At 40.7% G+C, this 19,017-nt stretch overlaps 1 protein-coding gene across 1 annotated transcript in view; it reads right to left on the bottom strand.

Annotated features, from left to right (window-relative positions):
• The window catches only part of RNF144B (ring finger protein 144B), an 82,580-nt gene that overhangs the window by 7,407 nt on the left and 56,156 nt on the right, over positions 1 to 19,017 (bottom strand). Inside the window, exon 4 of the mRNA XM_006860791.1 lies at positions 2,608 to 2,812. Within this exon, the coding sequence (XP_006860853.1) occupies positions 2,608 to 2,812 (205 nt within the window). The remainder of the gene's footprint in view (positions 1 to 2,607; positions 2,813 to 19,017) is intronic.

Raw genomic sequence — 19,017 nt, forward strand, 5'->3', positions numbered from 1 at the left:
CTGGTGGGATAAACAATGGCTGGCTAACCATAGGATCAGCGGTTCAAATCTGCCAGCTGCTCCATGGGAGAAAGAGGAGGCTGTCGGTTCCCCTAAAGATTTACAGTCTGAGAAACCTTAGAGAGCAGTTCTACTCTATTGTATGTGTTGGAATCAACTTAGTAGGAGTGGATTTAGTTTTGGCTGGGGAAAGATTTCTGCTGCTGTTGCAGTGTGCTGTGGAGTCAGTTTCGACTCATAACCCTGTATAGGGTCTCCAAGGCTGCAAATTTTCATGGGAGCAGAAAGTTTCATCTTTCTCCCACAGAGCAGTTGGTGGGTTCAAACTGCTGACCTTGAGGTTAGCAGTCTAACGCATAATCCACTACGCCACAGGGGACAAAAGGTCCCTAAGTGCTTCAAATGGTTTGTGCTCAACTGCTACTCTACAGGTTGGTGGTTTGAACCCACCGTCCCAGTGGTACCATGAAAGAATGGTCTGGCAATCAGCTTCCACTAATATTACAGCCATGAAAGCACTATGGAGCTCAGCTATATTTTGTAACACAATGGGGGTGCCAGGAATGGAATAGGCTCAGCAGCAACAATTCAGTGGCAACCACCGTCACCACCAGCAGACTCAACTTTATGATCGCAACTGGATTCCAGGGAGCCTAACGGGTCAGTCGGTCATCAGCTCTCAGTTATCCATCCTTGACTTACTTCCAAGGAAAAGGGTAGGGGGAAAGTTAGGAGAGCAAGTGGTTCAGATCACTCAAATCAGGAATCTGAATTCATCTACGGCAATTGTACTTTCACAGGTGATTTAACTCATTTATTTTGCCAAATTAATGTTTCGTTCTGGGAGCATATACTATCTGAATAAGAAGGCCAAGAAGTCCACTACACAGCAGAGAAACTAGCCCAGGGTAATTTAGCTAAGAATTGATTCATTTAAACAAATGGTAAGCAGGCAACAGAAATTCAATAATCAATACTTTGGACAAATGCCAAATATTACTAAAATGTGTATTTTTTTAAAAATCTTGCTCCAAACAGATAAATCGGCCAGCAGAGGTCACAGCATGATCAAAACACCAAAAAAGTTGCCATCAAGTCATTCTGACACATGGAAATCCCATGTATGTCAGAATAGAACCTCATTTTTCAGAATCAGGTAGCCAGACCCTGTTTCTGAGATACCTCTGAGTAGACTCGAACCTCCAACTTTCCAGTTAGCAGTTTGCACCACCGATGGACCCTTCACAGCCTAACCTAAACCAATACCACACCCACGGCACCGAGTCAATTCTGACTCTAAGTAATACTATAGAACTCTCCTGAGTTCCTGAAATTGTAAATCTTTACAGGGGCTCACTACGTCCTCTTTCTCCTGAGGAGCGGTTGGTAGGTGTGAATTTTCCTCCTTGTGGTTAGTATCCCAACACCTAACACAGAATACCACCCAACACCTAGAAGGGGAACATACTGAGGTAGAGAAGGGTAGAGAGACAGGCAGGTGAAACCCCAGTACTGGGTTATAGTTTAGCTACTGTTGATGAAAAACCATTCTCTAGCACACAAAAACATCAAGTTCACAAAGTGTTGGTTTGGTACCAACAATACCATACATAGCGGTGGGACAGTTGTTGTGAAGTTTCCTTGAGTCAGTTCTGACTCATAGCTACCCTGTATAGGGTTTCCGAGGAGCAGCTGGTGGGCTTGAACTGCAGACCTTGTTGTTAGCAGTCTAGCGCTTATCCTACAGTGCCACAACAGGACTCAGGTAGGGTGTTTACTATTACCATTTGAATCCTTCCTTTGTTTTCAGGTGGGAAAACATATTCCAAAAGACTGAGTGAACTGTCAGATATCAAATGACAATGACACAGTTTGAATCCTTCACCTTGGAGTTGTTAACATTGCTCAGGCCACCCAGGGCCCTGGCTGTTAGGGCAGTAAATGTGGGAGCACTGGTTTCAATCTGGTGGTGAGGTCATATGTCTCCAATGTGCATCAGACCTTCTTTCTCTCTTGGTTTGTTTGTCTGGGATTCAAACACAGCATCATAGCCAGGAAGCATTAACATTGCTGAAGAATGTCTCTACACATTTTAAGGGCATTGGGTGATTAAACTAACTGGACTGCAACACTGGTATTTCTGTTCTTGCTAAGACAGAACAGCCATAGCCTCAAGCAAAGCAAAAGATCAAACACGAAGTCACTCCCTCTGGGCCCTGCTGCTTCTATCAAAACTCTGCATGTGAAAAGGGACAGATTTAACTGATTTTCATGGTTACGGAATCAGGCTGCTAACCTCAAGGTTGCCAGTTCGAAACCACCAGCTGTTCCACCAGAGAAAGATGAGGCTTTCTGCTTCCATAAAGATTTACAGCCTCAGAAACCCTGTGGAGGGTCGCTAAGAGTCAGAACCAACTCCACAGTACTTAACAACAACAACATACAGTACAGTAGTCTGCTAACTGAAAGGTCAGTGAGTCAAACCCACCAGTTGCTACTCAACAAACAGGAACACTCCATCGCAAAGTACCTCCTTCTTTAAGGAAGGCATTGTGGGCTTCAAAGTAAGGCAGTGAATCATCCCAAAGACAAACATTTCTTTCTTACCCGTGCTCTGTGGGCAGGATGACAGGCTGACTGTCCCTGCAGGAGACTTCTGCATGCCAAGCATCCTTGCAACAAGAGCAGAACTTCAGGTGACATGAAGGACACTCCACCAGCACAGGCTGTCCTGGGTCACTCGATGCCACACGGCACACTGTCTGACAGTCTGCGATGGGACACCATGTCCGGTAAGGGTCCAGGTGAACCTCTAAAGTGCATACAGAAAGAGAATGTGATGGTCTATCTGTCTCTCATTCACACTTGAGGCTTTTGGACTTTCATTTCTGTCCCCTCCCCAACAATATATGTATGATTCAATGACATGAGTTACTTTCTTAAACTTGTGAAACCATTTTCACTGTCTTTTTCCAAATGCAGTCAACATACCCTAAGCAAAACTTCTCCTTTGCTTCTTTCCTCTCACTCCTGGTAGCCACTAATAAATTTTGATTTCTATGTATTTGAGAGACCCAGGTGTAGTGCTATAGGACAAGCACTGGATAGCTAATTGCAATATTGGCAGTTCAAACCCACCAGCCACTCTCAGAAACCCTACACAGGGTTATCTCCTATCAGTCTCTCATGCTTCAGACATATTGTCAGGAGGGACCAGTCCCTGGAGAACACTATCATGTTTGGTAAAGTGGAAGGTCAACGAAATAGAGGAAGACACCCAATGAAATGGATTGGCATAGTGGCAGCAGCAATGGGCTCTAACATAGCAACGATTGTGAGGTTGGTGCAGGACTGGGCAGTGTTTTGTTCTGTTGTGCATAGGGTCGCTATGAGTTGGTACCCACTCGATGGCACCTAACCACAAAACCAAAAATGATCATATAGTGTCCTTTTGAGACAGTATCACTCAGCACAATATTTTCAAGGTCATCCATGCTGTGAATGAATCTGGCCTTTGTTTCTCTTTATGGCTGAGTAACACTCCACTGCATGTATTTACCATGTTTTGTTTATCCAGTGGCATAGTGCACTGGACCACAAGGTCAATTTGAACCACAAGGTTGGTGGTTCAATTTCACCAGCCGCTCCTCGGAAACCGTATACAGGGTCACTATGAGTCAGAACCGACTCAACAGACAGCACTTCACAACATGTCTCTGTGGATGAGCATTTTAGTTGTTTCTACCTTTAGGCTACTGTGAAAACTGCTTCCATTGAGCAATGGTATATATAGATTTCTATCTGTGTTCCTGCTTCCTCCTCTCCTGGGTACATCCTAGGAACAGGATTGCTGTTCTGTGCTTAGCTTTTTGAGAAACTAAACTGTTTTCTATAGTGGCTGTACCACTGATTTATTTGATTATTTTGAACAACAACATGTAAGGAAGCACCATATAACCAAGGCAATGATTTCTACTATGGGTATTTTTAATGAACCTACACCTAAGCACCAAAAGATTGCTCAAACCAGCTACTTTTCTCAACACAGGTTCTCAATGGATGAATCACAACTGCTCTTATGAACAGGTAAGTGGGTGTTCTCACTAATCAAAGCTTGTAGCTTTTAAAGACGATTTCTTGCCCTTGAGAACACAAGATAGGCAAAAATCCAAAGCTTCTTCGATAATTATTTTGGACACTATCTTAGAGGAAAATTTGACATGGAGAATCTGTCATGGGTGGTGCAGGGAGACATTCACAATAGGTTTGTCCTTCTGGATACTGAGAGATAGGTAGTGAGTTTTCCTCTGTTGGAAATAAGAAAATTAAAGAACAAGGAAAGGTCAAATACCATTTACAGACCATACACTGGTGTAGCTTAGTCAAAAAGTACACCTGTTGCCTAGCCAACATGCTACAAAAAACAAGTTGCATCGAGTCAATTCTGATTCATAATAATGTCATGGATGTCAGAGTAGAATTGTGCTCCATAGGGTTTTTCATGACTGAGCTTTCCTCCTGCCAGTTTGAACCCTGGGTGAATTTGAACCTCCAACCTTTCAGTTAGCAGATGAACACATTAACCACTGGTGCTACCTAGTAAATAAAGGAATAAGGAAGACTGTAGAATTGATGCATTTGAGTTATGGTGTTGGAGGAGAATATTAAAAGTACCATGGACTGACAAAAGAACAAACAGATCTGTGTCGGAAGAAGTGCAGCCAGAGTGCTCCTTGGAAGCCAGGATGGCCAAACTTCATCTCTCATACTTTGGACATATTATCAGGAAGGACCAGTCACTGGAGAAAGATATCATGTTTGGTGAAGTGGAAGATTGGAGAAAAAGAGGAAGATCCCTAGTGACATGAATTGGCACAGTGGGCTCAGGCGTAGCAACAATTATGAGGTTGGCCCAGAATTGGGCAGTGTTTCGTTCTATTGTGCACAGAGTCACTATGAGTCGGTACCAACTCCAGGGCACCTAACAACAACAACAACAAGCTACCTAGGAACCTCACCAATGTGCTAGTTGGGAACAATTTGTTAATGGCCTACATGGTGTAAAAACAAATGACAGACTTTAAAATGTTTGGCAGTGACAACACATCAGCTAAATCTATGAGAGACATGCACATCTTCTATTAGCAAAGAAAACAGGCTTATGTATGTGTGGTGAGAGAGGACAAATATCTTTCTATTCAAGTTTTAGAAATCTGGCTTAGTTTTTCTTTTTCTGCTCAACAGCAGACCCAGTGTTCTCACTATATAATGTGGTCTTCAAAGGCACATACCGTGTGAAAAAAAATGTTATTTGAGGAATATCTCTGAACAGATGTATTTTGCCAATTGTGAACTGATGAGATTCTAGTTTTAAACTTCCTCAGGCTTGTGATTCGTGGAAATGTGTAAGCAGGAGACAAACAAATCCACAGGGTATGCAAAAAGGTAATGCAAATATGAAGTAGGACACAAATTCAACTATCAGAAAAAAAGTTTGAAGTGTTCCAGGAAACTCAATGGCCATTAATGTCTGAGCTGGAAAAATGTACTTATTGGATTTATCCATATTATAGGGTGTGATTCAAAACCAGTCTCCTTAACCATATTGTCTTCTCTACTAACTCTGGGGATGAGGGCTGGAAAGTCATGAGTGCTTGGAATAACTGCATTTATAAGGGTATTATACTATCCTATACTCCTATACTGTGATCATACACCTATGGTCCACAGATCTACAAACACCAGGAGAGATGGACCCTCTGATCCCTAGAAGGTTGGGAGAGGCTCATTAGAAAAAAGCCAAGAGAACAGTTAACACATGTGGGCTCCACAATACTGAGCTGTTGATTCCATACCATTTATATTTTCTTCTAAATAGTTCTACTGCATTACAAATATTAAACTGGAATTAATGAAGGCTGACAGGTAATTCAGAGCTAAGGCCAACTTTCTCATCAAGTATCTACTTACTATCTATTCTAAATCAGAGGGTTTTATGGTGACGCTATGGGTAAGGCACTGGGCTGCTAATTACAAGGTCGGAAGTTCAAACCTACCAGCTGTTCCACAAGAGAAAGATGAGGCTGTCTGCTCCCATAAGCATTTATAGTTTCGGAAAAGCTTCGTAGGATCGCTATGAGTCTGAATCAACTCAATGGCAAGATATTTGTGTTTTTTTTTTTTGGGGGGGGGGTGTCGCTCTTGTTGTCTTTGGTTTTCAGTGGTGGTTCAACATTAGAATTCTTGCCCTCCATGTGCGAGACCCAGGTTCAATGTCCAGCCAATGTACCTCAAGTACAGCCACCCCTTGTTTGTCAGTGCAGACTTGCATATTGCTGTGATGCTGAACAAGTTTCAACAGAGATTCCAGACTGAGACTAGCCAAGGGTCCAATCCCATTGCACGTGCAGTCTCAGTTAATTGGGAACTGACTCTATACTTGCTAAAAACAATAATAACAAGAGTGGTCACCTTATAGAAAAAAATAGAAGGACGAAGCTTTTTCTCGTGATTCTCATCAATTAAAATGACTTGGTAGAAGCTGTGTATCTGGGTGGTACAACAGAAGCAAGAACAATAAATACAGGACCAGTTCTAAATCTTGATGACTTCTTCTTATGAAGCTCCTCAGTATGCATAATGACCCTCGTACACTGTCAAAGGCAAAGGCAGCAAGGGAAGAGTGCTAGCTCCAGAAGACGATGATCTCTTTTCTCCACTATGACAGTACAAATGAGCCCTCACGGTGCAAAGGTTAAGTGCTCAGCTGCTAATAGAAATATTGGTGATCTGAATGAACCAGTGGCTCACTCTGTGGGAGAAAAATCTGATGATCTGCTCCAATGAAGTTTACCCAGTATTAATAGCAACGTTCAAAAAAGAAGAAAACAGTTAAGTGCTGATGAGAGTGTAGAGAGATTAGAGTCCTCACCCACCGCTGCGGAGACTATCAAATGGTGCATTCACTGTGGAAAAACAGTATGGCGGCACTTCCTTAAAAAACTAGAAACAGAGAGGCCATATGACCCAGCAACTCTACCACTAGGTAGATATCCTAGATAAATAAGAGCCATGACACAAAGAGATAGATATATATTTATGTTCATCACAACATTATTCACAATGACAAAAAGATGGAAACAACCTAAATGTCTATAATGGATGAATGGATCAATAAACTACAATACATACACACTATGGAAGACTATGCATCATTAAAGAACAGTGATGAATCTGAGAAATGCCTCGTAACATGGAGGAACCTACAGGACATTGTTGTTGTTGTTATTAAGCAGTTTTGATTCACAGCGACCCTGTATAGGGTTTCCAAGGAGTGACTGGTGGGTTTGAACCACTGATCTTATGGCTCAAACTGACCTTGCAGTCCGGTGCATTATCCTGCAGCACCACACCAGGATGCCCACAGGAGAGTATACAGAGTTAAATCAATCAATTACAAAAGGACCAATATTTTTATGACATCACTACTGTAAAAAGTCCAGAAAAGGTTTACACTTAGAAATATTCTTTGAAGGTTACCATGGGTGAGAGGATAAAGGCAGGCAGGCACACACTAACTTGTTGTTTAGTGTCATCGAGTCAGTTCTGACTCATAGTGACCCTGTATAGGGGTTCCCAAGGAGTGGCTGATGGGTTTGAACCACCAACCTTGTAGTTAGCAGTCCAGTGCCGAACCTACAGTGCTACACCAGGAGTCCAGCTTAGGTGAAGGGAAAGGCAATATACAATAAGGGGGAGGTCAGCACAATATGGCAAAAGAAGCCACTGGGAGGAACACAAAAGTTAAGGCAACTATTACATATTCATTCCTACCATCCAGTAACAGTAATAATCTATGAGTAGATATGTAGCTAGATACTCATGCTGAACAAGAATCGGAAGGTGAATGAGACTACTCACAAAAAATACAGATTTGATAAAGGATAGTTTCATATATGTATGTATAAGTGCTACATGCATATCCATGAATATAACAGAGTATACAGGGGGCAAAGTTAAGAAAATTCTTAGTCATAATAAAACATCTTGAGGAAATGAGTGGCTGGGCCTGGGGCTCAGGATCGTAGTCTTGGAGGATACCAAAGTTAATTGGTATAACATAGTCCATAAATACACTGTTCTACAAGTACTTTGGTGAGTAGTGAATGGGGTCTTAAAAGCTTGTGAATGGCAAAGAAAAGTGAAGCAAAGAAAATTAAAGATGAAAGGAAACAATCGGTCCAAAGGACTAATGAGCCCATGAACCCCATCTATGACTCTGAGACCATAAAAACTAGATGGTGCCCAACTACCACTGCTGATCTCTCTAAATGGATCACAATAGGAGATCCTGGCTAGAGCAGGAAAAAAATGCAAAACAAAACTCAAAATAATGCAAAAGACCAGACTTACTGGTTATATAAAGATTGGTGGACTCTCCAAAACTATGGCCCTTAGACACCCTTCAGATCTGGAAGTGAATTCATCCCCATGACTCACATTAAGTCAAACCAAAGACAGGCCTATCAGGTGAGCATTAACACTAGGGAGGCACACACTCCATAGAACAATGAACTCTTTTAGATCAAAAGGGCAACAGTTGCTCAGGGATTAATTTCAGAAGGTAGGGAGAGACAGGAAAGAAGGACAAATGGAAATGGTAAGCACAGTAACATTGTAAGGCTGGCAATCAGTGTCAGAGAGGAAAATGTGGATAAATTGTTGAATGGAAAACTAAACTGCTCTGTTAACTTTCACCCAACTCACAACAATGGTGGTGGTGTGCCAGGCGAAGTCAGTTACAACGCATAGCAACCCTGCATAGGATTTCTGGAGCTGTAAATCTTTACAGGAGCTTTAGAAAGCCTCATCTTTCTCCCACACAATGGCTAGTAGATTTGAACTGCTGACCTTGAGGTTAGCAGCCCAACTTGTAACCAAAAAGTTTAAAAAAAAAAAAAAAAAGGGAGAGAGAAAGAGATAGATTGCAGCCAAGAAAATCCTATGGAGCAGTGGAACCCAGTTATGTGGTGTGACTATGAGTTGAAATTGATTCAATGTCACCTAACAACATCATAGCACATACAAGACAGTGCAAAAGAGTTTGAAGGAAACGGGAGAAGGGAGACATTATAGCTCTCTACATACCAATCTCAATGGAAATCTTGTTCTCTGCACATTTCATAGAAATGATCTTTTTCTCATTAGATTGTAGGCAATGGCTGTCTTTGAATATGCTCCAATTACATTGACCATGATTGATATGCTTCAGTATAGCTAACACAGTGATAGAGTACTCTATTGATTTAAAACAATAATTCCTGCATGTATCAAAAGCAAGGCATACCTTAATTTACATGGGAGAACATTAGCTTTACATTCATCCTATCGTATATCGTTTCACTGCTACTGTTACAATCCCCTTCATGCATCATCAACCAACCAAATGGTATCTCCTGCAAGCCTGCCCACCCCCATCCTCACCCCCAATCGTCAGCACACAGCCCCTCTCCCTCTCTGGGTCTAAAGAAGGCACACTCTTATGAAAATAATTGAGCTAGAATACATATATTAACATTCCCATCATGAATTGCCTTGCACTGGAATTTATTTACATACTCTTTTTAGTACTCTCACCAACGATTGTGTATGGCACATTAAAATCATACAATATTAGTCCCGGCATTAAAAGTCTGTGATGGTCTATACGGTAGCTAAGGTTGTTAACTGCTATCAATATGCTTCTAACTCACAGTGACCCTGTATAGTGTTTTCAAGGAGCAGTTGGTGGGTTTGAACTGCTGACCTTGCAGTTAATAGTTCAGTGCTTATCCTACAGCACCACTATCTCAATATATATATTACACAAGATCTGGGATTAAGCATCTCAGTCTCTTTACATCTGCAAAACACTAAACAAAACATGAAACTACATACAGCACATTCACATTAAATTTCCTTCATGAAAAGTAATTCATAAGGGCAATCATGAAAATTTTTCTAACGTTAAAAATGAATGAGACTTCGATGGCTTGATGATCAGACCTGGACTAGAGGAAGATTAAAAAAAAAATTTTTTTTGATAAAGGAAACTATTGTAAATTTCTACAATTTGATGAACTTGACCTATACTAATGGATATAGTAGTTCAAAAGACCAACTGAGAGGCAAGGAACCTCCACATCAAGTATCAATCCTATCCCCTCTGTATGCAGGGTTGATAGGGATGGGCAACTGAGACATTGGCTACCTAAAATATGGAGTCCTAGTGTGGTGCTGTGGGTTAATGCACCAGACAGCAAAGCCATTTGAACCGCAACCAGCTGCTCCTCGGAAATCCTATACAGGATCGCTATGGGTCAGAACCAACTCGATGGCACTTAACAACAACAACCTAAAATGGGAAGAGGGGGATTATAAAGGCACAAAGTGATTGGCTTACATGTTTTCAAGAAGGAGTTTAGTTTCAGAGTGTGAAGGGGAAGGTAGAATCCCCACTGAATAGTTTTCATCTTGTCTAGATGGGTCTGGTGAAAGGAGATGGGGATTCTTATGATTCAATAGTAAGTAATAGTTATCATGACTAATTGCGACTGTCACAACTGTAAAGGTAGAAATTTTGCTAACAAAAGGTGGGAGTAGTTACTCTTACAGTCCAGGAACAGAGGACCCTAGGCCCATCAAGGGAGAAGAGCACAAGTAGAGTATGGGACCCTATCCAGAGAAGCAGTGACACCAGAGATGGAAGCAGAGATGAGGACATGGAGAGACAGAGCAGCTGAGGACTTTAGATTCATGGAAAGAGAAAGGCTGTGTGCTGGTGGCCAGGAGGCAGGCTTGCAGAATGTGTCCTTTGGTTTAAATGATTGTATATTCCTGAGTGTTTTTGGGTACATCCAAAAAAACAAAACAAAACAAAACAGAGGAAACAGAAGCAAATACTGTTGAATGATGATGCACAGAGGACATTGTAATCACTGCAATGAAATGATGGTATAAAACTGATGTTCTCCCATGTAAATTATCTCTCAAGTCACACACACACACAAAAAGAAAAATTTTTTTAAATTTAAAAAAAGAACAAGAATGATCTCTTCAGAAACCCTACTGTGCTTCCAAAACCAAATACCCATATTCCTTTCTGTCTCATCTAAGTCCTTGGATGAGTGATACAAATTCACAGATTCTCATTTCTACTCAGTATGCCCTTTAAGTCTCTGATCTCAGCTGTATACCCCCAACACATTTTAAAAAAAAAAACTACTCTCTTAAGATCACAACTGACATCTCTGTAGTTACATTCAGCCACTGTTTCTCATCCACCTTTTGTAAGTATATGAAACGCTTCTTGCAACTCTATCATCAATGTGAAAGTCACTGCTATCTCTTTGATTTCCCCCCCACAATTATCCTTACTCTACAAGACTCCTTTGCTGCTATCTGTGAATGTTATGCAAGACATGAGTCTAGAGTTTTCCCCATATTTCAAGCCTCAATTCTTACTTTAATATGAATTATTCCAAACTTCTTCAGGCCTGACGTCTGGTGATTAGAAGATAGCAAATTAGGCAGATGTCTATTTTTCCTTCAACAAATGGCTGATTTCAGTGATTTTTTTATAGACCTTGGGCATACAGAGATGGAAATGAAAGACCTTACTCCTCACAATTCTCACAGTATTAAAAGGGAAAGAAATGTTTAAAACAAATCCAATGTCCAAAAATCAAGCAGGCAATAAAATAAATGACAAGATAACAGAAATGAAATTACTAACAAATCTCTTAAACCAGTTCTTAAAGTAGAAGTAAAGCATATTGAATGGCTATATGCAGAAAGCTTTTTTTCTCCCCCACCCACCACACAGTTTTGTTGTTGGTTTTTTTCATTGAAGTCTCCACAATAAAATTTTCCTTTTTAATCAACTCTTCAATCAAGATATAAAACTTGTCCCTCCCTAATTACAGGATGGAGTCCTGGTGTGGCATGGTGGGTTAATGCTCCAGACTGCAAAGCCATTTGAACTGCATGGTCAGCAGTTCAAGTTCACCATCTGCTCCTCGGAAACCCTATACACGGTCACTATGGGTCGGAGTTGACTTGACTGCACTTCACAACAACAACAATCACAGGATAGAGTTGAGAATACATGTTAGATGAAATACAAAAGGATTAAATTAGAAAGCGCTAGAGTACCATATTAACAAGATATTTAAAAAGATATATATATGTTTTTTAAGTACACATATATTTAAATATATCTATCTATCTATATATAGATGTTGTTGTTAAGTGCCGTCGAGTCGGTTCCGACCCATAGAGACCCTGTACAGGGTTTCCGAGGGTGTAAATCTTTACGGGAGTAGAAAGCCTCATCTTTCTCCCGCGGAGCTGCTGGTAGTTTCGAACTGCTGACCTTAAGGTTCGCAGCCCGATTCGTAACCACTACGCTACCAGATTTTTTTTTTTTTTTTTTTTTTTAAGAGCAGCAACTTTATCAAATGGCCAGCATTTTTGGACTATGTAAAAGGGGAAAGTGAGAAAAGTGGTGATTCAGCAGTAGAATTCTCAGCTTCTATGAAGGAGTGGTGTCTCTGTGAGATAAGCAATGGATTGTGAACCACAAGGTTGGCGGTTCAAGCCCACTGACCACTCCATTGGAGAACGATGAGGCTTTCTGATCCTTCAAAGAGTCAGAACTGACTGGATGTCACTCAATGACAACATCAATGAAGGAGACCCAGGTTCAATTCCCAGTTATTGAATCTCATGTACTGTCTTCACCCAACTATCTGTGGAGGTTTGCATGTTGCTATGATGCTGTGGAGCTTCCAGAAGATCTGAGGGGAACTTGAGGGGAAGTAGCACAGGACGACCACAAGGTTAGTTTGAACTGCAATGTCAGCCTCACCAGCTGCTCCTTGGAAACCCTATGCAGGGTCACAAGAGTTGGAACCAACTCAACAGCACTTAACTCCAACAACAGAGCTCCCACAGGCTCCACTGGCTTTATTTACTATTACTGTGAATTTCCTTCTACCTCCTGACTTTTGACTTAGGAAACACAGTTCTTTAGAGGGCAAACAACTTGCACATGTATCCACACACTTTTAGGTCAAGTTTCTTTCCCTTCAAATCTCTGTTCCAAAGAAAGAAGAAAGTGAATAAACATATATTCAATTATTACTTCTGTATCATCTGGTGTGGAAGGATGATGAAGCTTAAGATGGGGAAGAAGTTGGGAAATACAGAAAAAGAGAAATACAGAACTTGTATCATAAATAGGCTTGACCTCCCAAGCAATAGTGTCCCCCAAATTTTAACATGAACATGACTGAGAAGAGATCAAGTGTGACATAAACTACATCTGAGACAGACAGAGCCACACACTTGAGCTAGAATTTACTCATGAAAAGTAGAATGGATTGCTTAAGCCCCGTGACAATTTGATCTTAAGATTCTGCTTACTCATGTAAAATATGCAAGGCAGGAAATGCTATTTAAAACTATTTTCTCACTTCTGTATTCTCAAAAGTCTTAGGAAATAGAAACATTCTGAAAAAAATAAAATTAACATGAAACTTCATGACCATTTCTGACTCCAGGAACTGTTTTCTTTTCTGTTTTGAGAATGTAACTCAAGACACTTGATTCTCCCATCAGACGCCACCAGCATAATCTATGAGTTGTCTTCATTTTATCCTGTTGTGTATTCTCTCAACTAACCTAGGTGGTTTTCTGCCATCTTCTGCCACTGTGAGACTGGGCACCAATAAAAGACAGGTTGTGCATTTTCATTATGATGGGAAACAACATGCGCACAGGCTGATTTAATTGCCAGCAGAAATAAAACAGCACTTTAACTCTAATGACCCACTGCATTTCTGATTATGCTAAAACTAATTTGCTTGCGGATATCTCAAAGAGCAAAGGTCTTCTGCAGCTAGTTAAAATGCACTTAAGCCAAACTGATCAGGAGAAGCATCTGCTACAGTAAATATATTCAGCCAGAGGCAACCACCAAGGGACTTTTCTCAAGCTAGCTGAAGGACTATTCCAGAACCAGAATTGCTCTCATGATAGCTGAAGAAAAATGTGGAATAGAACTTTATGTGCTCTAAGAAGCCAGATTTATTGGATCCATTGAGACTAGAGGAGTCCCCAAGACAATTGTTCTGAGATAGTCTCTAGATCTTAAGACGACTCACTGAATTCAGACTTTCTAGAGCCAAGGAGACTGGATGAACCGCAGACACTATTGTCCAGAGACACTCTTCCAAGACTTCTTAAAACCAAACAATAGTTCAGCTTAACTAGTTAAAAAATGTCTGCCTTAAGCATTATGCTTTAAAAAAAAAATCCATCTCTATCAGTAGTCCTGGTGTGGCACTGTGGGATAATGCACTGGACCACAAGGTCTGTTTGAACCGCAAGATCAGTGGTTCAAACTCACCAGCCTCTCCTCGAAAACCCTATACAGGGCTGCTATAGGTCAGAACCGACTCAACGGCACTTAATAACAACAACAACAACAATATGGGATCAAGGAGGCATGTTGTGACACTGTGGGATAAAGCATTAGTCCAGAAGGTTGGTTTGAACCACAAGGTCAGCGGTTCAAACTCAAGCAGCAGCTGCTTGGAAACCCTATACAGGGTCGCTATGAGTCGGAACCAATTCGACGCCACTTAACAAGAATACATAACAACATATGGGATCAAATTATGAACAGAAACTTGAAAGATCAGACAGGAACCTTCAGGAATAGTGAGTTGATGTTAACAACTGACGAATACTTCAGAAAAGGAGGGTGAGGATGATCCCAGAGGTATAAAGAACAGAGCAATCATTATCACTAAACTGTACAGGAAGAAACTAGAACTAGTGTATTTTGCTGTGCATATTTTCAACAGCAAATCAACTATTATTGTTAAGTGCTGCTGAGTTGGTTCCAACTCACAGCAACCTTATGTAGGGTTTCCAAAGAGCAGCTGGTGAATTTGAAGAGCTGACTTTGTGGTACAAACTGATCTTGCTGTCCAGTGCTTTATACAGGACTCCAAATGAAGTATTGTTGTTGTTAAGTGCCATTGAGTTGGTTCACCGCAACACTGTATAGGGTTTCCAAGGAATGGCTGGTGAGCCTGAACAGCCAACCTTGTGGTTCAAACCAACTTTGCAGTCCAGTGCATTAACCCCCAGCATCACATCAGCACTCCAAATAAACTACAGACAAAGCAAAACCTTGAAGTCACCTTTTATCTAAACAGCAGGTTAGCTCAAAAAATAATGTCATCTTTGAGTAATATGCTATTTTAAAAAATGGTCTATCTGAGATAAAATTGACAAGTTAGTCTAAAGCATAGATGAGAAGTTTAGAGGGTAATGAGACTGTTAGAAATAGAAGTAATGAGAACACTAACATCGTGTGAAGAATGTACCTAATACCACTGAACATTATGAGTAGAAATTACTGAACCTTAGTGTTAGTGTATTCTAACACTAAAGTAGCCCCAGTGGCACTGTGGGCTAAGCATTGGGCTACTAATCAAAAGGTCACCAGTTCAAACCCACTAGCTGCTCCACACTAAAAAGATGAGGTTGTTTGCTCCCGTAAAGATTTATAACCTGGAAAATCATATGGAGCTGTCTCACTCTGTCCTATAGGGGTCTCCATGAGTCAGAATTGACTCAATGGCAGTGAGCTTGGTTTGGTTTGGGTTATAGATTAGGAAGTCAATACAGGCAAAGGCAAACTCATTCAACACTGCACCTTTCATCTCATTCAAGGTTCCTTTAAAATCTCACCCTACCTCCTGACACATAAATGTGTTTTCTTGCAGACACTTTATCCTTCCAGAGGCAAGTTAAAACATCTGTTGTTGTTGTCAGGTGCCATCAAGTTGGTATCAACTCATAGTGACCCTGTTAGGTGCCATCAAGTTGGTATCAACTCATAGTGACCCTGTTAGGTGCCATCAAGTTGGTATCAACTCATAGTGACCCTGTGCACAACAGAACAAAGCACTGCCCAGTCCTAGGCCAACCTCACAATTGTTGCCACGCTTGAGTCCATCGATGTTGCCCCTTGGCCAATCCATCTTGTTGGGGGTCTTCCTCTTCTTCTATGACCCTCCACCTTACCAAACATGATATTCTTCTCCAGCGACTGGTCCCTCCTGACAATATGTCCAAAGTATGAGAGACCAAGTTTGGCCATCTTGGCCTCCAAGGAGCACTCTGGCTGCACTTCTTCCAAAGCAGATCTATTGGTTCTTTTGGCAGCCCATGGCACTTTCAATATTCTCCTCCAACACCATAACTCAAAAGCATCAATTCTTCTACAGTCTTCCTTATTCACTGTCCAGCTTTCACGTGCATATGAGGTTATTGAAAACACCATAGCTTGGGTTAGGCGAACCTTAGTCCTCAAGCTGACATCTTTGCTCTTCAACATTTTAAGAAGGTCTTGTGCAGCAGATTTTGATTGGGTACTATTTTAGATTTAAAACTGGCCAACACACAACATGATGAACACAGTGTTACTAACCCTGTGCATGTAAAGATAACTGAAAGGGCAACTGTTTTGTTACATACCTGTTTACTACAATGAACGACAGCAAAACAAAACACAGCAAAACCAGAAAGAACTGGCTGGTGAAACAGAGGAAACATGAAGCTGAGGAGAAAGTGTTATCATTCAGAAACAGAACAGCTTAGGAAGGAAACCCCAGACTTAGTCATACGTTTACCACAAAGCACAAAAAAAAAAGCAGGCTCAGAAACTTAAGGGGAAAAAAATAAGCAACCAAAGATAAGAACTGGGCTTATGAACAAAAACTAAAAAAAAAAAATGACTAATGAGAGATGATGTTGTTGTTGTTAAGTTTCATCAAGTGGGTTCCAACTCATAGCAACCCTGGATAGAGTTTCTGAGGCTGTAAACCTTTTGCTCCAGGAGCGGCTAGGAACCATTGACCTTGTGGCTTGCAGTCTAGTGCTTATCCTACAGAGCCACCATGCTCCCTAATGAGATATGTTGTTGTTGTTGTTAAGTGCTGTTGAGTCAGTATCGACTCACAGCAACCCTGTATAGGGTTTCTAAGTGAATATGAACCTCTGACTTTGAGGTTCAAACCGACCTTAAACTCGGTCGAGTGCTTATCCTACGGTGCTACACCAGGACTCCAATGAGAGGTCAGAGGTGTTTTGTTTTTACAAGTAAAATGCTGACAATAAGGTCATAAAGTATTTCATAGTCTTCAAAAGACTAAAAACCAAATAAGTAACTACACAGTAATCTTTAAACAATGGGATGGGAGCATTTAACCAAGGACAAATAGAAAAGGAGCAAGATGAAGCTAAGAACTTAATCATAAATGTTAGGACTATAAATAAATAAAAAAGGAGGCTTGTGAAAAATTTTTACAACAAAAGGGCTTTCTAAGAAAGATGGAGTTGCTGTTTGAAGCAGCAGCTGGAGCTTTTCCTGGCACATGATGTGGTTGTTAAGTGCTGTTCAAACCAATCTTTCCATCAGGTGCTTATTCTACAGAGCCACACCCACACGATAGATTCTCATGGATAAACAGGTACATATTGAATACACAAACGAATGCTGTAGGGCTAACATAAAAATGGGAAAACAAATTCCCATTTTATTCCACTTTTTATGAACAAGAACAACATGGTCTTTAAATAATTTCTAAGAGTTTCTAACCACCAGGTTGATTCTTCAGCAGGACAAACATTTTGCTCTTGTCTAGAAGGGTGTTTCAAAAAACGTTTGTGGGAAAACTCCATTATCTTCCAATTCCATTTTCTATGAACTTTTTAAAGGTAATGAAAAAGTTGTACTAACCACAAGGTTATTCTTTTGAAGCCTCCCAGCAAACCACAAAACAAAGGCTTAGTGGATCTCTTCTGTAAAGATTGTTGTTGTTGTTAAGTACCGTTGAGTCGGTTCCGACCCATAGCGACCCTGTACAGCGTTTCCAAGGCTATAAATCTTTACGGGAGCAGAAAGCCTCATCTTTCTCCCACGGAGTGGCTGGTAGTTCCGAACTGCTGACCTTGCGGTTTGCAGCCTGATTCGTAACCACTATGCTACGAGAGCTCCTTAAGCATTATGTGGAAGACCCTTTGAAGCTCCATTGTACTCTGTAACACACTCAAAAACCTGGAACCACCAAGAGTTGGAATTGATACAACAGCCAGGAAATTGATTTGTTTTTTGAACTATATATTGACCCCTGGTAGTGAAGCATTGTGTGGCTAGTCAGAAATTCAAACCCACCAGCCACTCCACAGGAGAAAGACAAGGCTGTCTGCTTTTACTTAGATTCAGTCTCAGAAACCCTATAGAGCACTTCTACTTTGTCCTACACCATCAGTAGGAGTCAGAGTTGACTAGATGGCATTTTGGGGTATATTTATGTAGTGATACAAATTTCTAAGCACAGACAAATAACCTACCAAGAAACTGAAACAACTTGTAGCAAAGAGTAAATACAGTAACATCATGTAAACAGGAAACGTTAAGAACTTGAGATGAATAAACTTAAACCCAATTTTTAAAAGATTACTTTGAGAAAAATAGATTCTGAGAATAAGAGACAAATAAAATTCGAACATTAATCATCAGGCATGTGCTTTGAGAACCATTTAGCAAGCACAGCAGTGATCAGTAACACTATTGGAAATCTGACACAGAAAGGTAAGCCATGAGCAAAGTAGCAGCCAATGGAAAACTTGTAGATGGACAGAAAGAGGGTTCATAGATTCATCAGCCAATGCCAAACATGTGTCTCTGCTTTGTGTATGCAAAGTGGTGATCTTAGCCCATTCCTACTCATAATTCATTTAGATTAAGACAGGCATAAAAAGCAAGCCTATCAAACATCTAAGTACTATAAACCAGAGGAAATTACCACACAAATTTACAAAAGACTGAGAAATGAACTTGACAGGTAATAAGAATTAGACAAAATTAAGAGACTAACTTTTATTACTAAGGTATAG

Source organism: Chrysochloris asiatica, unplaced genomic scaffold, assembly GCF_000296735.1.
Source record: "Chrysochloris asiatica unplaced genomic scaffold, ChrAsi1.0 scaffold00040, whole genome shotgun sequence".
In the NCBI taxonomy this organism is placed as follows: domain Eukaryota; kingdom Metazoa; phylum Chordata; class Mammalia; order Afrosoricida; family Chrysochloridae; genus Chrysochloris; species Chrysochloris asiatica.